The 23,222-nt window shown below is 39.0% G+C and overlaps 1 protein-coding gene across 5 annotated transcripts in view; it reads left to right on the top strand.

The window, feature by feature from the left end:
* Positions 1 to 23,222, top strand: part of KCNIP4 (potassium voltage-gated channel interacting protein 4) — a 235,952-nt gene that overhangs the window by 115,539 nt on the left and 97,191 nt on the right. For 2 of the 5 annotated variants that reach the window (XM_061191272.1, XM_061191273.1), the window contains exon 2: positions 8,320 to 8,444. In XM_061191272.1, coding sequence (XP_061047255.1) covers positions 8,320 to 8,444 — 125 coding nt within the window. Of the gene's footprint in view, positions 1 to 7,557; positions 7,586 to 8,319; positions 8,445 to 23,222 lie in introns of those variants that run through there. The other 3 variants (XM_061191275.1, XM_061191274.1, XM_061191276.1) reach the window with 3 other exon arrangements.

The following is a 23,222-nucleotide window of genomic DNA, read 5'->3' as shown; positions in this document are numbered from 1 at the left end:
AAGGCCACTTTCAACTCTAACTCTATCTTCTGCTTAAAGCCCTTTTGCTACTAATTTTCTGATTCTTGGTTGGACGTGTCATTTGTAGATAAGTAGGGCATCATCCTCCCTCATTTTCTATGGGAGACAGAACAGCAGAATAGTTAATTATGTAAACCCTGGAACCAGTCTTTCCAGAGTTCATACCCTGGCTTTTCTTCTTTGTGACCATGGGCAAGTTATTTAATCTCTCTGTGCCAGTGTCTTCATCTATAGAACAGAATATAGCATCCAGAGTATGCTGATGGGGAGTTTATGAGTTAATGTATGTAAATGTATTTGTTCTTGCATAGAACAAATGCTGTAAAAAGTGGTTTGCTATTATTATTAGATTTTTAGGACAAACAGGAGAAAGTCTATTAAGTTTCAAGAGAAACTCTTGTTAGGGCATTTTTAATTTAGTGAACTATTATGGGCTTTCTTCGTCTCTCTCCATGTTTCACTACGTTTAAAATTTTCTCTTTGATCATAGGCCGTATCAGTTGTTGAGTTTCTTGACTAAAATATCCATCTTTTTGGTCTGCCTTTAAGTGAAAGTTCAATCACATTTCTTGTTCCTTCTCCCCCAACCTCAGCATTTCCATTGTAGATTTTCTCTCTGTGTATAATGACTGGCAACATAATTTTTGTTTCCCCCATTTACCAAAAAGCCAGTAAGACCCTACCACCTATGAAATAATAGCTCCTATCATAAGGGGCTATTCATGAATGGTTGCAGTAATAATATGGTTAATGCTAATAGCAAGTATTCCAATAAGGTGATTATATTTTAAAACCTAAGCTTATGTGAAGTTACTTATGTTTATAAATAAGGTAGAGACAATCCATTCATAAGTGTTGTGAGAAATAGCTCCATCAATTTTCCTTTGAGCAGTTACATTTTATAAGTGATTGAATTCAATCACGAAATTGCAAAGCAGTTCAAGTTCTCCTGGAATGGAAACTGCAATGTCATTGCCAGCAACCACCTCTAACAGAAGACATTCAAAATAACTGGCCATTTTCAAAGTATTTTTCATTTTCCATTTGATATATGAATAATAAATAGGATAAAGTACGAATTATAAAGGGCTTTTTGGGGCCTAATGTACTTTCAGGTCCAGAGTTGAGGAAACACATGTCTGACTAACAAAAACTTGGGGGTACTCATTGTTCACAGTGGTCTGGGAAGTGCTAGGACTCCCGCAGTGCTTCGGATAGGTGTATGGCTTTTTGTTCATGGGCTGTGCGTGATCAGCTTGGAGTTAATCACTCATATACTCTTCTTGTGCACCCGAAAACAGCTCTTGACAGGAATAGTCAAGAGGTCTCCCAGGCCTTCACGTTCCTGAGATTAAGCATTTAAAGTTGGCAAAATGTAAAAATTTTCCTCAGGTTCTGGCCCAGGTTTGAACTCTCCACCCAGAGAAGTCAAATGATAAAACAAAAAGACAAGTTGGTGTCAGATCCGAGCTCCCCTGCTATCAGCTGTGTAGCTGTGTAAACTTGAGCAAATTCCTTAACTCTTGAAAATCAGTTTCCTCAGCTGATTATAATTCCAACCCCTTTGAGCATTGGGAAGGGTGGAACTAAGGAATGGAGTGCTCAAGGTATATGGCATCTTACCGATGCCTTTACAGGAGAAAGAAAGAAAGAATTTACATAGGTGTCATGAACAGTAGCTTTGGAAATTTCTCCCAGGCAGTATCTTTGTCTCAGTGTATCAGACTTGAATATTAAACAGGCAATAGCATCTCCTCCTTATTCCGAAGTTCTTAGGAGTAGTTTCCAAAGCTATAGTCAAGAATCTTCCAGCATCTTGTAGTGGAAAGTCAAAACGTGGAGCAAAATTAGTCAAAGCCTCTTCCAAATCCTGTCACTGGACTAAACTTCTAAATATTTAATAATATGTGTCATTAGATGTAATCATCCTCTCTGTGATGTTATTGCCATACATGTCAAGTCACTATGAAACCAATCTAATAAAGGGTAAACATCGGGAGTAAAGACTCAGAGGGCATTTTTATAAATGAGATAAAGCAATATAAGTCAAGCCAGCTGAATTTTTGGCTAGACAAATCAATTTCAGCTCAAATAGAATTTTAAAGTTATAGTATTTATGATTTTTTACAATGAAAATGGATACATTTTTTAAAGAAGAGTTATGCTGTACTGAGAAATGGACCTCCTGTAGATAGACCCACTATGATTGGGATGCTTCAAGTAGTGATTAATTGATTTCACGTTTTTTTATTTGAGCATTTTTAGTCTGCCAAACCAGATGCTGTTGGGCTGGGCTATCCAGTACTGGTCTGGCAGGTCCCAGGTAGAAGAATGCGGCAACAGTCTTACGATGTTCCCTGCTACGATAAGGCAAGGGCTCATCTCTGAACCAGCTTCTTGGAAGGAGTGACATTATTCTTCATAAACAGTTTTACTTTAACATTACAATCCTTGTTTACAAATGTGTGTCTTAGGAAGGCAGGCCTCACACTCATATTTGTTTGTAAAGCAAGATGTTCTGGGGGATATGGTTTGACCTCGGATAGAGTCAAATTTGCATAATTATGAATTGGGCTGCAATAGGCTTCCACTGTATTTCAAGAGAAGTTGTGAGACATGAGCAAAAGAGGCCTATTATTAAAACTCATACTGTTGATCCCAGGGGATTTGAATTCCAATTTCTAGCCCAAATGTGTCATGGCCTGAGGGGACTGTTAACTCAGACATAGGACATCCTTGGCCCTGAGAGAGTGAAATCTAAGTAACAAAGAACAAAAAGAGACAGTCAGGGAAGCTCAAGGGTGTCTGGGTTTGGGAATTTGTCATCTGATTAAGAATAAATCTGTTAGAAGATACATGAATACTGCATGCTAGTTGTATGCAGTTTGTCTCAGGATGCAAAAGCAACATTGGAATTAGCAATCCTATTCCAATAGCAAGACGCCTGCATAGTTGCACCTTGGCAGAAGCCTGGAGATGATTCAAGAGACCAGGGTGCCACCTGGTTCTGACTTTAATCCACTATGGAGAACAGTATGGAGGTTCCATTGTATACATGTACTACATCTTCTTTATCCATTCCTCTGTCGATAGACATTTAGGTTGCTTCCATGTCTTGGCTATTGTAAATAGTGCTGCAGTGAACATTGGGGTGCATGTATCTTTTTGGATTATGGTTTTCTCTGGATATATGTCCAGTAGTGGGATTGCTGTGTCATATGGTAGTTCTATTTTTAGTTTTTTCAGGAACCTCCATACTGTTCTCCATAGTGGCTATACCAATTTACATTCCCACCAACAGTTTAGGACAGTTGCCTTTTCTCCACACCTCCTCCAGCATTTATTGTTTGTGGACTTTTTATAATGGCCATTCTGACTGGTGTGAGGTGATACCTCATGGCAGTTTTGGAATCTAATTTTTTTTAAATGATACAAATGAATTTATTTACAAAACAGAAACAGACTTACAGATGTCTAAAACAAACTTATGGTTACCAAAGGGGAAACGTGGTGGGGAGGGATAAATCAGAAGCTTGGGATGAACACACACACACTACTATATATAAGATAGATAACCAACAAGGACATACTGTATAGCACGGGGAACTCTACTCAATATTCTGTGATAACCTATAAGAGAAAAGAATCTAAATAAGAATGAATATATGTATATGTGTAACTGAATCATTTTGCTGTACACCTGAAACTAACACAACATTGTAAATCAACTGTACTCCAGTAAAATTAAAAAAAATTTTTTTAATTATTAGCACCTTTAATTATTATTTATTTATTTATTTTTTGGCTGTGTTGGGTCTTCGTTACTGTGCGAGGGCTTCCTCTAGCTGCGGGAAGTGGGGGCCACCCTTCATCGCGGTGCACGGGCCTCTCACTATCGCGGCCTCTCTTGTTGCGGAGCACAGGCTCCAGACGCGCAGGCTCAGTATTTGTGGCCCACGGGCCCAGTTGCTCCGCGGCATGTGGGATCCTCCCAGACCAGGGCTCGAACCCGTGTCTCCTGCATTAGCAGGCAGACTCTCAACCATTGCGCCACCAGGGAAGCCCCCAAAATTAAAATTTTTAAAAATTAAAATAAAATAAAAGGTTGGACTTTAGGGTGCTAGAGACAGCTGTCTGCTTCATTACTAACTAGTCATCCGAACTTGAACAATTTATTTAGACTCTTTCTCCAAGCCTCAGTCTTCTTATCTATAAAATAGGGATGATAGGGTGCTATAAAGATTAAATGATATGATTGGCTAGACTACCCAGTGCTCACTGGGCTCACTGTAAATAGCAAGACCTGCTTTTACTGGAGTTGTATGTCTTTTGAATATAGGTGCATATATTAGTCAGCTCGGGCTGCCATGACAAAATGCCACCGACTGAGTGGTTTAAACAACAGAAATTTATTTCTCACAGTTCTGGAGGCTGGAAGTCTGAAATCAAGATGCCAGCTGGTTTGGTTTCTCCTGAGGCCTCCCTCCCTAGTTTGCAGGTGGCTGCCTTCTCGCTGTGTCCTCACATGCATGGCCTTTCCTCTGTGCCTGTGTATCCCTGGCGTCTCTCTCTCTCTTCTTATAAAGACACCGTTTGTATTATATTAGGGTCCCACCCTAATGACATCATTGAACTTTAATTATCTTCTTAAAGGTCACATCTCCAAATCCAGTCATATTGGAGGTTACACCTTCAACATACAAATTTTAGGGGGGCATAATTCAACCCATAACAAGCCCAGAAGTCAGACTGCAGTAGATTAAAAAGAGAACAGGAGGTAGGAAATGGACCCAGTGGATATAGTCAACTTTTCTGAGACATTTGACAGTGCAGGAGAGGAGAGAAAAATGTTATTTTTAATCATTGTTATTTCTGCCAGTATTGAGAGAGAGTTTGGCAAAGTAGAAAAAACATAAGGTTTGGCATCAAAGACTTGGGTATAAATTCTACCTCTGTCTTTTCTCCTATGTAACACTTGGTCACTCATTTCTTCACCACTGTGAGACTCAGATTCCCCATATGTAAAAAAATGGATAATTCTACCTCATTGCGGAGTTATTGTGAGGATTAGAATTATATCAGTAGAGCACCTAGCACATCTCTTGGCATATAACGAACTTAATAAATGTTAAGCACTGTATTAAAAACCCCCCAGAGTGCATGCTTTTAAATGGCGGCTGAGTCACACTGTGAAGTTCCCAGTCCTATGAGGAATCATGCTGTGCTCTCCACAGAGCTGGCCTCCCAAATCAGCATCTTGATTGGGTTAGGTGGTGTTGCTTTTATAACTTATCATATGCTGGTGATTGCGGATGATTTCAGGTGTGTTTTTAGAGCTTGTCAGCCTTCTAGAAATAGAAACAGCCCTTTGGCAGGTAGGAGTCATTAAGAAGTAAGGTGTCAGTCAGCTAGGAAAACAAGGGTCTGCAGGCACACTCTTCTTCAAGGGTGGTGCTTTGAATACTGAACGTGAGGCTCATCCTATCACACATGCTTAACTCAATTACACGGACCCTCCGGCCCTGGTTCTTTTGTCTCAGTCTCAGCATCTGCAAGTCTGAGCCAGCTGGAGGAAGAAACCTTGTCGGTAGTGTAGTTTTGACTGCTGTGTTGTTACAAAGGCCGAGAAGTTAATGTGCTATTTTGTTTCTTTCCAGTGGAAAGGTCATTAGGGTTAGAGGAGGTTATGCTATGATTGAGAGATTGCTCAGAAAATCTGATTAAAATTTCCTCTACTTTTGCCCATGCTGTGTTTCTCAGAACAATGCATAGAGAATACTGTGATTCCAAAGAAAGCATTCAAGGTCCACCAGCTGTCCACAAACCCCAGTTTGAGAATTTTCTAGAGGGCAGCTAAGGTTCAAGGGCCTGCAAGGGGATTGAAACTTCAGCGGCAACATCATTTGTTAATTGATTCACTTATTCACCCATCCCCCAAATAATTTTTGAGGAACTCTGGGGTATTAGAGTCTATGTTAGGTCCAGAGGATATACAGATCTGTTAAGACATTGCTCCTGTCCTCATGGCACTCACAATGAGGAAGACAGACATGAACAGATCATAAATGTAATTAGTGTTTTACATGCTATATGAGAGGTAGGTACGATGTGAGAACTCTGACCAGGGACCCATCAGTTCTGCATGGTGGAATAATTGGAAAGGCTTCAGAAAGAAGGCAGTAATATTTAAATGGGATTATAAAAGATATATGTATTTCAACTGGAGGAAAAAGGAAAGAGGAATATTTTAAGTTGAGGAAATTATACTGTAAATGATTCAAAAGATGCTTTCATCAAGACATTTTCAAGAGAGCAGAGTCTTTCCATCTGTTATTGTCTATTTATATTAGGTCTATTCCGTGGCATGTATTTCTGCATTGGCAACTGCAATAACTTCAACACAGTCCAATGCGCTGGATCAACAGAAATTTTATGGAGGACCGTCTTCCTACATCCTCTCAAGCTCAGGACCCATTGAGTAGAATCAACCCATCCAATCCAAAGAACAAAAAAGAAAATTGAAAGAACCCCATTTTAGCTTTTTAAATTTTCCCCATAAAACCCAGCCTGAGGTCAGTTTGTTAATGCCCAGCTGCCTTTTCTCAGCCACTTTTTGCCCTGTGCAAATTCTTTAGGTACACACTGCACTTAGTTCCTCATCAATTTTATCCTTGTCAGCTCAGAGTTTATTCTTGGCCTGCCCATCTTTTCATAGCCTTTTATTATTCTTATCCCCCCATCACTATTCTGCAGCTTTTTCATATCATTGTTCCAAAATAAACTATTATAATATGAAAAGTACAAAACAAATATTTGCTTTTATCTCTTCTTCCTCACTTTGACAAACACAACCTTTCCAAGTATTTATTTCATTGCCATTATTGGTCTTTTGTAAACTGCTTGAGGGCAGTAACTAAGACACACCAAGATTAGGGTTCCACTGACTTTCTTTTCCCTGATAAGTGAGAGCTCTGGCCCCTCACTGCCCTCAGAGTGTCAGGGCAGTAAGTAGGCACAGATGTTAACGAGAGGCAACATCATTAATTATCAAAAATTATGTGACTTTTGTAGTCAAAAATGTCTAAATTTCCAACTAACACATGAGCCATGGAATCAGGAGTGTGTGGCCCTGAGACCAGAGTTGATGAGAAGACGTTCTCCTGAGCCTCAGCTGTCTGAGTTGGGAATCTGTAGCTAAGAGTAAGGGATATAATGGAGAGAAGCCATGGCTGCAGTACTGGCCCTGGATGTGAGGAGTTCCTTAGCTGAGGTGTGGACTGGACGATGGCAGGAAGAATCTCTTAGGTCTCCATTGGGCCCCACTGCAAAGCAGCTGAAATTACTTAAGGATGCTATACTTTGAGACCTGGGCACCCAGATCCTAATATATCCCAATACCTCCCGACTTGCATTCTACAGGACCCTAGGGCACAGATGAAGATGTTAGCAGAGGTTACTTGTGGGGAGAAAGAGTTCAGTGGGCAAATACCATTTGGGGTCAATGGGTTAAACAAAGTTAAACAGAATTCTTTGTTGCGAATCCTCTCAAAACCTTTATATTCCAGTGTTTTGCTCCCAAACTACATTAAACTTTACAGAATTTACCAAATTTACATGGACACAAAATTCTTTTTTGTGTGTAGAGCATCTTTGAGAAATTATAGTGTAAATATAATTCACAAAGCAAAGTATAATATTTCAGCATTTATCCGTAGCTATGGATTCCCTTGGCTGCAAAGTAGGGCATAGCCAGAAGTTCCCTGGGCTCCATTCCATCCAGTGTGCACCTATGAAGACTGGGTTTATGCCAGTCAATCTGGCAGCTGAGTACTTGACTCATTTCAGCACCTGATCTCTCTGCTTTATTTATAGCCCCAGGCAAAATATTTGATTTTAATGGAAACTTCAGAGTGTATTTAGCAGAGTCCTATCTCACAGTTGCATGATACAAGGGTGGTACAGACTGCTATCAAACTAAAATTCCATTTTTATAACTAATGCTTGATATATACACACATTTGAAGGGTTAAGATTTTCCATGATTTTTACACTTTTCAAACTACTGTAAAAATGTTCATAGTGTGGTGTCTGATGACTAGAAAGTTTGAAAAAATATTATGTAGAATTAGCTTAATACTGTATACTCTGGGAAATGTAAAGACTGTTATTAGCAGTGTGAGAATCCTTCCTCTGGAAAAATCAGACATGCAGTAAACATTTCATTCCATTTTCCTATGTTGCTGTGTATACACATTGGTGAGCAGTGACCGTTCTTAAGACTTCGGTTTTCCTCCACAGACAGCGTGGAAGATGAACTGGAGATGGCCACCGTCAGGCATCGGCCTGAGGCTCTTGAGCTTCTGGAAGCCCAGAGCAAATTTACCAAGAAGGAGCTCCAGATTCTTTACAGAGGATTTAAGAATGTAAGAACTTTCTTTTTGACTTTACCTTCACACAGTTCTCAGAGGAGCACTGAGAAACGAGAGGGAAAATGTGCAGTTCTGTGAGAGCCCCATCCTATGTACACTTCTTATAGATCTTTCCTGGATACGAAAATTGTTGGTGTCCATTTGGGCTTTGGTTCACTTTGGTACACCATTGCTTGTACAATCGAACAAAGATGAGTACAGAAGAAAGGTTTACTCTATTCAATTTCTAGTTGGGGTTTTTTTTTTCCTTTTCGGTTATATCGACATCATTTCAATAAGCTCTAATTGTCTATAGGACTAATTGACTATACATCAGAGCCTATCAAGGAACTCCACTCCTAGTATTGCAGAAAAGTCATGATAAGTTTGATAATTTCTAAAAGAGCATGTTACCCATGACTCTGAACGACAGGTATCTGTAGGTAGTCCCTCCTTTCCGTTCTCTGTGATCCAGGTGCACCTATCATGTGCCTTCCTGAGTGAATCATCATCAAGAAGAGTGATAGTCCTTGCACACCAGAGGGTGAGGGTGAGAGGCAAGGAGTGGGCTGGGCAATCTGTCAGGCACACACTCTTAGTGATGCCTTGGTATATGCTCAGGATTAAGCTAGATACTGCAGGGTATTCGAAAGCCAGAGGAGATATGCTTCTGTCCTCAAGGAGCTAATGGTCTGAATAGGCAGAGAACACTCGCCCTCATGAATTTATTTGAAAGTAATTCATCCTTAAAAGTATTAAATGGTCGTATATTAAGTGGCATATGCAGCCCAAGATGTGTTATGTTCTTACACTTATGTAAACCATAGTTACATATGCTACAGGTGTCCCTTGAGATCCTAGTGAATTGCTTCGATTCCTCCTCAAATCCAGCCCCTAACAGCCTCCATTCCATGGTCTGTAGGAATCTATAGAGTCCAAAGATTTCTGCTAATTCCATCCTCTTCAAATCTGTCCACCTCATTGCTATCTCTGTCCAACCTCATGCAGATGAAAAACTCTGCCTCTTCTACGGTATCCACACAGAAATTTACTTACAGAATTTGTAATGCTAGTTGCCTTTTCAGAATATTTTTATAAGGTCCCAACATGCATATTGCACACAAACTTCCGCCACCTCTCTGACTCCATGGGGTCTCTCTCTACCCCATTTCTGCTCCTCACTGCTCTCCTTGCCTGGGCTACCTAAGTGTTTCCTTCCATTGCTCCTCTGAAACCTGGTCCTCTTCTGACACCCAGGCATTTGTGGGGCGGAATGGGTGGGGAGGAAGGCGATATAATGGAGATGGGTGCGTACCCCACACAGGTAGGACTCATATTACACATCAAGATGTGTAATCTATCAAGGTGACACATACAAATAAACAGACCTAAAGACAAAGGGACTTTGAAAATTAGGCTCAAGAATTCTTAGTCATGCCTAGGCTGCAACAGAGAGAGGAAGCACTTACAATGAAACAGCACTGACCACTGACAGCAGCAAACCACTGAACAGTGAGGATGGGGAGGGAGAAGAGGTGAAAAAGACCAAGTCTTGGCTGAAAGTAAATGCTAAGAGAAGGCTCATCGTAGAATAGAATTTCAAAGGCATTCCTGTGAACATCCAAACTCCTTTGCTCTAATTCAGAGATCTTGTGATAATTTTTTTTCTTTATAACAATGGATTATGCATCAGATACAAAATGGTTGCCTAGTAAAGAACTTAACCAACCTCTCAGCATCCCTGCACTGCTGCTACATTATCACTCCACTGCCTTCACTGTAGGTCTCCCAGTTTGGGGTCTGGCTGCCTTTCATGCCATTTATTGCAAATTGGAATCATGATTACTGCCATCATTAACCTTCGGAGCCAGCATCTTCACAGCCTCTCTTCTACAAGTGGCACTTCATGAAAAATTGCCCAGGCTCTGAAGTCTGCATTCATTGCTTTGTTTGATTTTTTTCTTTGCCTGCTTGTCCTCTTTTCTTCCTTTGCTCCACTTCCCTCTCTCTCTTTTTTTTTTTTCATACAGCAGGTTCTTATTAGTCATCAATTTTATACACATCAGTGTATGCATGTCAATCCCAATCTCCCAGTTCATCACACCACCACCCCCACCCTCCACCGCTTTCCCCCCTTGGTGTCCATATGTTTGTTCTCTACATCTGTGTCTCAATTTCTGCCCTGCAAACCGGTTCATCTGTACCATTTTTCTAGTTCCACATATATGCGTTAATATACGATATTTGTTTTTCTCTTTCTGACTTACTTCACTCTGTATGACAGTCTCTAGGTCCATCCATGTCTCTACAAATGACCCAATTTTGTTCCTTTTTATGGCTGAGTAATATTCCATTGCATATATATACCACATCTTCTTTATCCATTCGTCTGTCCATGGGCATTTAGGTTGGTTCCATGATCTGGCTATTGTAAATAGTGCTGCAATGAACATTGGGGTGCATGTGTTTTCTTGAATTATGGTTTTCTCTGGGTATATGCCCAGTAGTGAGATTGTTGGGTCATATGGTAATTCTATTTTTAGTTTTTTAAGGAACCTCCATACTGTTCTCCATAGTGGCTGTATCAAATTACATTCCCACCAACAGTGCAAGAGGGTTCCCTTTTCTCCACACCCTCTCCAGCATTTGTGGTTTGTAGATTTTCTGATGATGCACATTCTAAAGGCTGTGAGGTGATACCTCACTGTAGTTTTGATTTGCATTTCTCTAATAATTAGTGATGTTGAGCAGCTTTTCATGTGCTTCTTGGCCATCTGTATGTCTTCTTTGGAGAAATGTCTGTTTAGGTCTTCTGCCCATTTTTGGATTGGTTTGTTTGTTTTTTTAATATTGAGCTGCATGAACTGTTTATATATTTTGGAAATTAATCCTTTGTCCATTGATTCATTTGGAAATATTTTCTCCCATTCTGAGGGTTGTCTTTTCATCCTGTTTATAGTTCCCTTTGCTGTGCAAAAGCTTTTAAGTTTCATTGGGTCCCATTTGTTTATTTTTGTTTTTATTTCCATTACTCTAGGAGGTGGGTCAAAAAAGATCTTGCTGTGATTTATGTCAAAGAGTGTTCTTCCTATGTTTTCCTCTAAGAGTTTTATAGTGTCCAGTCTTACATTTAGGTCTTTAAATCCATTTTGAGTTTATTTTTGTGTATGGTGTTAGGGAGTGTTCTAAATTCATTCTTTTACATGTAGCTGTCCAGTTTTCCCAGCACCACTTATTGAAGAGACTGTCTTTTCTCCACTGTATATCCTTGCCTCCTTTGTCATAGATTAGATGACCATAGGTGCATGGGTTTATCTCTGGGCTTTCTATCCTGTTCCTTTGATCTATATTTCTGTTTTTGTGCCAGTACCTATTGTGTTGATTACTGTAGCTCTGTAGAATAGTCTGAAGTCAGAGACCCTGATTCTTCCAGCTCTGTTTTTTTCCCTCAAGATTGCTTTGGCTATTCGGGGTCTTTTGTGTCTTCATACAAATTTTAAGATTCTTTCTTGTACTTGTGTAAAAAAATGCCATTGGTAATTTGATAGGGATTGCTTTGAATCTGTACATTGCTTTGGGTAGTATAGTCATTTTCATAATATTGATTCTTCCAATCCAAGAACATGGTATATCTCTCCAATTGTTTGTGTCATCTTTGATTTCTTTCATCAGTGTCGTATAGTTTTCTGAGCACGGGTCTTTTATCTCCTTAGGTAGGTTTATTCCTAGGTATTTTATTCTTTTTGTTGCAATGGTGAATGGGATCGTTTCCTTAATTTCTCTTTCTGATCTTTCGCTGTTAGTGTATAGGAATGAAAGAGATTTCTGTGCATTAATTTTGTATCCTGCAACATTACCAGATTCATTGATTAGCTCTAGTACTTTTCCAGGGGCATCTTTAGGATTCTCTATGTATAGTATCATGTTATCTACAGAGAGTTACAGTTTTACATCTTCTTTTCCAATTTGTATTTCTTTTTCTTCTCTGATTGCCATGGCTAGGACTTCCAAAACTATGTTGAATAATAGTGGTGAGAGCAGACATCCTTGTCTTCTTCCTGATCTTAGAGGAAATGCTTTCAGTTTTTCACCATTGAGAATGATGTATGCTGTGGGTTTGTCATATACGGCCTTTATTATGTTGAGGTAGGTTCCCTCTATGCCCACTTTCTGGAGAGTTTTTATCATAAATGGGTGTTGAATTTTATCAAAAGCTTTTTCTGCATCTATTGAGATGATCATATGGTTTTTATTCTTCAATTTGTTAATATGGTGTATCACATTGATTGATTTGCGTATATTGAAGAATCCTTGCATCCCTGGGATAAATCCCACTTGACCATGGTGTATGCTCTTTTTAATGTGTTGTTGTATTCTGTTTGCTATTGTTGTGTTGAGGATTTTTGCATCTATATTCATCAGTGATATTGGTCTGTAATTTTCTTTTTTTGTAGTATCTTTGTCTGGTTTTGGTATCAGGGTGATGGTGGCCTCACAGAATGACCTTGGCAGTACTCCTCCCTCTGCAATCTTTTGGAAGCATTTGAGAAGGATAGGTGTCAGCTCTTCTCTAAATGTTTGATAGAATTCACCTGTGAAGCCATCTGGTCCTGGACTTTTGTTTGTTGGAAGATTTTAAATCACAGTTTCAAATTCATTACTTGTTATTGGTCTGTTCATATATTCTATATCTTCCTGGTTCAGTCTTGGAAGGTTATACCTTTCTAAGAATTTGTCCATTTCTTCCAGGTTGTCCATTTTATTGGCTTAGAGTTGCTTGTAGTAGTCTCTTATGATGCCTTGTCTTTCTGCGGTGTCCATTGTAACTTCTCCTTTTTCATTTCTAATTTTATTGATTTGAGTCCTCTCCCTCTTTTTCTTGATGAGTCTGGGTAATGGTTTATCAATTTTGTTTATCTTCTCAAAGAAGCTTTTAGTTTTATTGATCTTTGCTGCTGTTTTCTTTGTTTCTATTTCATTTATTTCTGCTCTGATCTTTATGATTTCTTTCCTTCTACTAACTTTGGGTTTTGTTTGTTCTTCTTTCTTTAGTTCCTTTAAGTGTAAGGTTAGATTGTTTATTTGAGATTTTTCTTGTTTCTTGAGGTAGGATTGTATTGCTATAAACTTCCCTCTTAGGAGTGCTTTTGCCGCATCCCATAGGTTTTGGATTTTCGTGTTTTCATTGTCATTTGTCTCTAGGTATTTTTTGGTTTCCTCTTTGATTTCTTCAGTGGTCTCTTGGTTATTTAGTAATGTACTGTTTAGCCTCCATGTGTTTGTGTTTTTTACGTTTTTTTCCCCCTGTAATTGATTTCTAATCTCACAGCGTTGTGGTTGGAAAAGATACTTGATATGATTTAAATTTTCTTAAATTTACCAGGGCTTGATTTGTGACCCAAGATATGATCTGTCCTGGAGAATGTGCCATGAGCACTTGAGAAGAAAGTGTATTCTGTTGTTTTTGGATGGAATGTCCTATAAATTTCAATTAAATCTATCTGGTCTGTTGTGTCATTTAAAGCTTGTGTTTCCTTATTTATTTTCATTTTGTATGATCCATTGGTGTAAGTGAGGTGTTAAAGTCCCCCACTATTATTGTGTTACTGTTGATTTCCTGTTTTATAGCTCTTAGCATTTGCCTTAAGTATTGAGGTGCTCCTATGTTGGGTGCATATATATTTAGAATTGTTATATCTTCTTCTTGGATTGAGCCCTTGATCATTATGTAGTGTCCTTCCCTGTCTCTTGTAACATTCTTTATTTTAAAGTCTATTTTATTTGATATGGGTATTGCTACTCCAGCTTTCTTTTGATTTCCATTTGCATGGAATATCTTTTTCCATCCCCTCACTTTCAGTCTGTATGTGTCCCTAGGTCTGAAGTGGGTCTCTTTTAGACAGATATGTACGGGTCTTGTTTTTGTATCCATTCAGCGAGCCTGTGTCTTTTGGTTGGAGCATTTAATCCATTCATATTTAAGGTAATTATTGATATGTATGTTCCTATTGCCATTTTCTTAATTATTTGGGGTTTGTTTTTGTAGGTCCTTTTCTTCTCTTGTGTTTCCTACTTAGAGAAGTTCCTTTAGCATTTGAAGTAGAGCTGGTTTGGTGGTGCTGAATTCTCTTAGCTTTTGCTTGTCTGTAAAGCTTTTGATTTCTCCATCGAATCTGAATGCGATCCTTGCTGGGTAGAGTAATCTTGGTTGTAGGTTCTTCCTTTTCATCACTTTAAATATTTCATGCCACTTCCTTCTGGCTTGTAAAGTTTCTGCTAAGAAATCAGCTGTTAACCTTATGGGAGTTCCCTTGTACGTTATTTGTTGTTTTTCCCTTGTTGCTTTTAATAATTTTTCTTTGTCTTTAATTTTTGTCAATTTGATTACTATGTGTCTTGGCGTGTTTTTCCTTGGGTTTATCCTGCCTGGGACTCTCTGCGCTTCCTGGACATGGGTGGCTATTTCCTTTCCCATGTTAGAGAAGTTTTTGACTATAATATCTTCAAATATTTTCTCGGGTCCTTTCTCTCTCTCTGCTCCTTCTGGGATACCTATAATTAGAATGTTGGTGCATTTGATGTTGTCCCAGAGGTCTCTTAGGCTGTCTTCATTTCTTTTTATTCTTTTCTCTTTATTCTGTTCCACAGCAGTGACTTTCACCATTCTGTCTTCCAGGTCACTTATCCGTTCTTCTGCCTCAGTTATTCTGCTATTGATTCCTTCTAGTGTATTTTTCATTTAAGTCATTGTATTGTTCATCTCTGTTTGTTTGTTCTTTAATTCTTCTAGGTCTTTGTTAAACACTTCTTGCATCTTCTCGATCTTTGCCTCCATTTTTTTTCTGAAGTCCTGGATCATCTTCACTATCATTTTTCTGGAAGGTCGCCTACCTCCACTTCATTTAGTTGTTTTTCTGGGGTTTTATCTTGTTCTTTCATCTGGTACATAGTCTTCTGCCTTTTCATTTTGTCTATCTTTATGTGAATGTGGTTTTCGTTCCATAGGCTGCAGAATTATAGTTCTTCTTGCTTCTGCTGTCTGCCCTCTGGTGGATGAAGCTATCTAAGAGGCTTGTGGAAGCTTCCTGATGGGAGGGACCGGTGGTGGGTAGAGCTGGGTGTTGCTCTGGTGGGCAGAGCTCAGTAAAACTTTTATCTACTTGTCTGCTGATGGGTGGGGCTGAGTTCCCTCCCTGTTGCTTGTTTGGCCTGAGGCAACCCAGCACTGCAGCCTACCGGCTCTTTGGTGTGGCTAATGGCAGACTCCGGGGGGGGCTCACACCAAGGAGTACTTCCCAGAACTTCTGCTGCCAGTGTCCTTGTCCCTGCAGTGAGCCACAGCCACCCCCCACCCCTGCCTCTGCAGAATACCCTTCAACACTAGCAGGTAGGTCTGGTTCAGTCTCCTATGGGGTCACTGCTCCTTCCCCCTGGGTCCTGATGTGCACACTACTTTGTCTGTGCCCTCCAAGAGTGGAGTCTCTGTTTCCCCCCGTCCTGTCGAAGTCCTGCAATCAAGTCCCACTAGCCTTCAAAGTCTGATTCTTTAGGAATTCCTCCTCCCATTGCCAGTCCCCCAGGTTGGGAAGCCTGACGTGGGGCTCAGAACCTTCACTCCAGTGGGTGGACTTTTGTGGTATAAGTGTTCTCCAGTTTGTGAGTCACCCACCCAGTGGTTATGGGATTTGATTTTATTGTGATTGTGACCCTCCTACCGTCTCATTGTGGATTCTCCTTTGTCTTTGGATGTGAGGTGTCTTTTTTGGTGAGTTCCAGTGTCTTCCTTTCGATGATTGTTCAGCAGTTAGTTGTGATTCTGGTGCTCTTGCAAGAGGGAGTGACAAACTCCCCATATTTTGATTAAAAGAATAAACCATTCATCAACATCTTAAACCAGTCACACCTGTATGAAAGTGGTTGAACACCCCTGCAAGTAAAGATTACCAGAGCTCCCCAGTCTTTTTCCAGTGCTATATCTCTGACAGCATTTCTCCAACATATATTGTAAATATAAATGGGAAATTGGAGAAAAGGAAGATAGTGAGAGAAGATTTCTCTGCCCCTCACCCTGTCTTACCCACTGACTCATCCCCACATTTGTATTTCTCTTACCACATACTAAACTGAATCTTCAAAAGTAGGCAACTGATAGAAATGGAGAATATAGTACAGTGTATCTCAATCTTTACTGTCCCTCAGAATAACCTGAAGGATTTGTTAAAACGGATTGCTGGGCCCCAGACTGAAACATTTTGATTTAGTTGGTCTGAGATTGGGGTGGAGAATTTGCCTTTCTCATATGTTCCCAAGTGCTACTGATGCTCCTGGTCTGGTGACCACACGAGTACAATGCAAACATCATAAACACTGGTGTCACTCAGACTCAGGTCCATATCTTATTTGTTTAGGGAGATTCCTCTGAATCAGTGGCTTGTGTGTCCTTGTCTCTACAAATTGGGATAATGATATCTACATTACATGGGTTTTGTCTTTGTTTTTCTGGGGTTTTTTAGTAAATTAAGATAATAAACATGAAGTTCAACAAAAAGGAATTATTATAGTGTGGCCCCAAATAGTCAACATCAGTTTTATGTTCCATCAGAGTGGGGCAGTCATGGTTGACCTACATACCTCCTCAGCAGTGTTTTAGGTTTTGAGCTACATAATTATGTATTTAAAAAGATGCAGAAAGATGCAAATTATTAGCTATGCATCAGCAGTCTCATGTTGCAATCATTTGGGGAGCTTTAAAAACTACAGATAGCTGGGTATCATGCTTTGTAATTGTTCCCAGAAGAAGCTTGAGTGTCAGGATTTATAAAGCTTTCCAGGTAATTAAAATGTGTAGCCAAGATTGAGAACCCTTGAACTAGATGTATAAGATCATAGCCATAAAGGTGCTTCTATCACAAACAGAATTGACCTACTTGTGATGAGCCCTCTAATGTCAAATATCAATGGTTAAACTGGCTACGTTGGAGCCTTATAAAACCCTTGGTGGGTGGAGTGGGATGTGTGTGCAGATGATGACTCTGATGACTCTGATTTAGTTAAATCTTCGGTGATGCTTAATAATCTTTTTTTTTTAATTTCTTAGTTTAAAACAAAATCCCATTTTAATAAACTGCTAACAAAAGGTCACATTTGAAAAAGACTGACCTAGAAGGTCATACAAGTATCTATATACATGACTCATAAACTTGCTTTGCTGTTCTCTTTCAAAATCAAGCATAACTTCAGTCAACACTAGGTGATAATGAATGGTCTGCTGGGCATTAAGTTTTCATAAGTCTATGTTTCTTTGACATTTCCTCTCATTAATAAATAATTTACAGCATATTCTTCCCATTTTTTAAGGCACAGGATGAAAGATAGTTGCAGCTAGGTAGACCTAATATGTTTTGGACACCTGGTTGCTTCCTGTCCCAAATCTTTCCCTGCTTCCTTTTCTTTCACTATTTTGAATTGTAATAGGTCAAAATATCCTTTACATTCAAATACATCTTTAAAGTATCACAATAATAATTGTTAATGTCATTCTTCCCTAAAAATGTTAAGTGTTAATATTCTTTTTACCTCAAAATGCAAGATGTTTGTATTAGTTTTCTATTGTGTGTAACAAATTACCACATATTTAGTGACTTAATGAAATGCACATTCATTATCTCACAGTTTTCAAGGTTGGGAGTTCAGAAATGACTTACCTGGTTCCTCTGCTTGGGGTCTCATAAGGATACCATCCAGGTGTTGGTAAGGCTGCATTTCTCTTTGGGTTTAGGAGTCCTCTTCTAAGTTCATGGGGTTGTTGGAAGAGTTCATTTCCTTGTGGTTGTATTTCTGAGGTCCCCACTCTTGTGCTAGCTGTCAGCCTGAGGCCACTCATCTCCTAGAGGCCTCCTGTAGTCCTTTGCCATTGGCGCTCTCACAGACTCTTTCATAGCACGGAAGCTCCCTTCTTCAAAGCCAGCAAGAGACATTCTCTCTACTCAGCTAAAGCAGAGTCATATAATGTAACATAATCGTAGAACTAACATCTCCTCCCATCACTCTTATACATCCCAGCACTCAAGGCAAGGGGATTAAAAAGGGCGTGATTTATGGGGAGTCACATTTACATGGTGTCCATCACAGTGGTCTTTGTGAGGAGGCAGCAACCCTTATGGAGTAAAGCTGCTAAATTTGGTCTGAAGTCACATTTCAAGCACAGTTAATACCCCCCTCAGTTTTGTGCCTGCAAACCAGACTTCTCCTGAGGGATTTTACCAAAAGTGACACCAACCTTCCCCCCGGTTTCTACAAGAGATTTGATGTTATGGGCAAAGGAACCAGTAAAAGAGGAGAGTTCTTTGATGGGGCTTTTCCACCCAACTCGAAGTGTTTGAGAACGTCTGCACTTTAAAAATAGACGAAGGGAACTGAGGATGAAATTACGGGGATCTACATTTTTGACAAAATACATGTACATAAAAAGCTCTAAATCCCACTTACGGTGGAGGGGAGAGGGGGGAGTTAGGCACATGCATGGGAAAGAGTGGGATAGGTGGTTAGGATAGAGAAATAAACTGCTCATTGTATGAGGCAATTTCTCTTTTGTCATGAGCCCTCAGAGTTATTCTTTTTTCTTTTTAACATCTTTATAAGAGTATAATTGCTTTACAATGGTGTGTTAGTTTCTGCTTTATAATAAAGTGAATCAGCTATACATATACATATATCCCCATATCTCCTCCCTCTTGCGTCTCCCTCCCACCCTCCCTATCCGACACCTCTAGGTGGACACAAAGCACCGAGCTAATCTCCCTGTGTTATGTGGCTGTTTCCCACTAGCTATTTATTTTACAGTTGGTAGTGTATATGTGTCCATGCCACTCTCTCACTTCGTCCCAGCTTACCCTTCCCCCTCCCCGTGTCCCCAAGTCCATTTTCTACATCTGCGTCTTTATTCCTGTCCTGCCCCTAGGTTCTTCAGAACGATTTATTTTCTTAGATTCCATATATATGGGTTAGCATACAGTATTTGATTTTCTCTTTCTGACTTACTTCACTCTGTATGACAGACTCTAGGTCCATCCACCTCAATAACTACAAATAACTCAATTTCGTTTCTTTTTATGGCTGAGTAATATTCCATTGTATATATGTGCCACATCTTCTTTATCCATTCATCTGTCGATGGACACTTAGGTTGCTTCCATGTCCTGGCTATTGTAAATAGAGCTGCAATGAATATTGTGGTGCATGACTCTTTTTGAATTATGGTTTTCTCAGGGTATATGCCCAGTAGTGGGAATGCTGGCTCATATGGTAGTTCTATTTTTAGCGCTTTTAAGGAACTCCATACTGTTCTCCATAGTGGCTGTATCAAATTACATTCCCACCAACAGTGCAAGAGTGTTCCCTTTTCTCCACACCCTCTCCAGCATTTATTGTTTGTAGATTTTTTGATGACGGCCATTCTGACCGGTGTGAGGTGATACCTCATTGTACTTGTGATTTTCATTTCTCTAATGATGAGTGATGTTGAGTATCCTTTCATGTGTTTGTTGCCAATCTGTATATCTTCTTTGAAGAAATGTCTATTCAGGTGTTCTGCCCATTTTGGGATTGGGTTGTTTGTTTTTTTGATATTGAGCTGCATGAGCTGCTTGTAAATTTTGGAGATTAATCCTTTGTCAGTTGCTTCGTTTGCAAGTATCTTCTCCCATTCTGAGGGTTGTCTTTTCGTCTTGTTTGTGGTTTCCTTTGATATGTAAAAGCTTTTAAGTTTCATTAGGTCCCATTTGTTTATTTTTGTTTTTATTTTCATTTCTCTAGGAGGTGGGTCAAAAAGGATCTTGCTGTGATTTATGTCAAAGAGTGTTCTGCCTATGTTTTCCTCTAAGAGTTTGATAGTGTCTGGCCTTACATTTAGGTCTTTAATCCATTTTGAGTTTATTTTTGTGTATGGTGTTAAGAAGTGTTTTAATTTCATTCTTTTACATGTAGATGTCCGGTTTTCCCAGCACCACTTATTGAAGAGGCTGTCTTTTCTCCATTGTATATTCTTGCCTCCTTTATCAAAGATAAGGTGACCATATGTGTGTAGGTTTATCTCTGGGCTTTCTATCCTGTTGCATTGATCTACATTTCTGTTTTTGTGACAGTACCATACTTCTTGATTATAGCTTCATAGTATAGTCTGAAGTCAGGGAACCGTAATTCCTCTAGCTCCATTGTTCTTTCTCAAGATTGCTTTTGCTGTTCAGGGTCCTTTGTGTTTCCATACAAATTGTGAAATATTTTGTTCTAGTTCTGTGAAAAATGCCATTGGTGGTTTGATAGGGATTGCACTGAATATGTAGAAAGCTTGGGGTAGTATAGTCATTTTCACAATGTTGATTCTTCCAATCCAAGAACATGGTATATCTCTCCATCTGTTTGTATCATCTTTAATTTCTTTCATCAGTGTCTTATAGTTTTCTGCATACAGGTCTTTTTTCTCCTTAGGTAGGTTTATTCCTAGGTATTTTATTCTTTTTGTTGCAATGGTAAATGGGAGTGTTTCCTTAATTTCTCTTTCAGATTTTTCATCATTAGTGTATAGGAATGCAAGAGATTTCTGTGCATTAATGTTGTATCAAATTCATTGATTAGCTCTAGTAGTTTTCTGGTGGCATCTTTAGGATTCTCTATGTATACTATCATGTCATCTGCAAACAGTGACAGTTTTACTTCTTCTTTTCCGATTTGGATTCCTTTTATTTCTCTTTCTTCTCTGATTGTTGTGGCTAAAGCTTCCAAAACTATGTTGAATAATAGTGGTGAGAGTGGGCAACCTTGTCTTGTTCCTGATCTTAGTGAAAATGGTTTCGGTTTTTCACCATTGAGAACGATGTTGGCTGTGGGTTTGTCATATATGGCCTTTATTATGTTGAGTTAAGTTCCTTCTATGCCTACTTTCTGAAGTTTTTATCATAAATGGGTGTTGAATTTTGTCAAAAGCTTTCTCTGCATCTATTGAGATTATCATATGGTTTTTCTCCTTCAGTTTGTTAATATGTTTTATCACTTTAAGTGATTTGCATATATTGAAGAATCCTTGCATTCCAGGGATAAACTCCACTTTATCATGGTGTATGATCCTTTTAATGTGCTGTTGGAATCTATTTGCTGTATTTTGTATTTTGTTGAGAATTTTTGGATCTATGTTCATCAGTGATACTGGCCTGTCGTTTTCTCTCTTTGTGACATCTTTGTCTGGTTTTCGTATCAGGGTGATGGTGGCCTCATAGAATGAGTTTGAGAGTGTTTCTCCCTCTGCTATATTTTGGAAGAGTTTGATAAGGATAGGTGTTAAATCTTCTCTAAATGTTTGATAGAATTCTCCTGTGAAGCCATCTGGTCCTGGGCTTTTTTTTGTTGGAAGATTTTTAATCACAGTCTCAATTTCAGTGCTTGTGATTGGTCTGTTTATATTTTCTGTTTCTTCCTGGTTCAGTCTTGGTAGGTTGTGCTTTTCTAAGAATTTGTCCATTTCTTCCAGGTTGTCGATTTTATTGGCATATAGTTGCTTATAGTAATCTCTCATGATCCTTTATATTTCTGCAGTGTCAGTTGTTACTTCTCCTTTTTCATTTCTAATTCTATTGATTTGGGTCTCTCCCTTTTTTTCTTGATGATTCTGGCTAGTGGTTTATCAACTGTGTTTATCTTCTCAAAGAACCAGCTTTTGGTTTTATTGATCTTTGCAATCATTTCCTTCATTTCTTTTTCATTTATTTCTGATCTGATCTTTATGATGTCTGTCCTGCTAACTTTGGGGGGGTTTTTTGTTTCTTCTTTCTCTAATTGCTTTAGGTATAAGGTTAGGTTATTTATTTGAGATTTTTCTTGTTTCTTGAGGTAGTATTCTATTGCTGTAAACTTCCCTCCTAGAACCGCTTTTGCTGCATTCCATAGTTTTTGCATCGTCCTGTTTTAGTTGTCATTTGTTTCTAGGTATTTTTTGATTTCCTCTTTGATTTCTTCAGTGATCTCTTGGTTATTTAGTAGTGTATTGTTTAGCCTCAATGTGTTTGCATTTTTTACAGATTTTTTCCTGTAATTGATATCTAGTCTCATAGCACTGTGGTCGGAAAAGTTACTTGATATGATTTCAATTTTCTTAAATTTACCAAGGCTTGATTTGTGACCCAAGATATGATCTTTCCTGGAGAATGTTCCATGAGCACTTGAGAAGAAAGTGTATTCTGTTGTTTGTGGATGGAATGTCCTATAAATATCAATTAAGTCCATCTTGTTTATTGTAATATTTAAAGCTTGTGTTTCCTTATTTATTTTCATTTTCGATGATCTGTCCCTTGGTGAAAGTGGGGTGTTAAAGTCCCCTACTATGATTGTATTACTGTTGATTTCACCTTTTATGCCTGTTAGCATTTGCGTTAAGTATTGAGGTGCTCCTATGTTGGGTGCCTAGATATTTACAATTTTTATATCTTCTCCTTGGATAGATCCCTTGATCATTATGAGGTGTCCTTCTTTGTCTCATGTAATAGTCTTTATTTTAAAGTCTATTTTGTCTGATATGAGAATTGCTACTCCAGCTTTCTTTTGATTTCCATTTGCATGGAATATCTTTTTCCATCCCCTCACTTTCAGTCTGTATGTGTCCCTAGGTTTGAAATGGATCGCTTGTAGACAGCATATATACGGGTCTTATTTTTGTATCCATTCAGCCAGTCTATGTCTTTTGGTTGGAGCATTTAATCCATTTACATTTAAGGTAGTTATCGATATGTGTGTTCCTCTTCCCAT

Source organism: Eubalaena glacialis, chromosome 5 (genome assembly GCF_028564815.1).
Source record: "Eubalaena glacialis isolate mEubGla1 chromosome 5, mEubGla1.1.hap2.+ XY, whole genome shotgun sequence".
Taxonomy (NCBI): Eukaryota; Metazoa; Chordata; class Mammalia; order Artiodactyla; family Balaenidae; genus Eubalaena; species Eubalaena glacialis.
The sequence above is the reverse complement of the archived record's forward strand: the minus strand, read 5'-3'. Positions and strand labels throughout refer to the sequence as shown.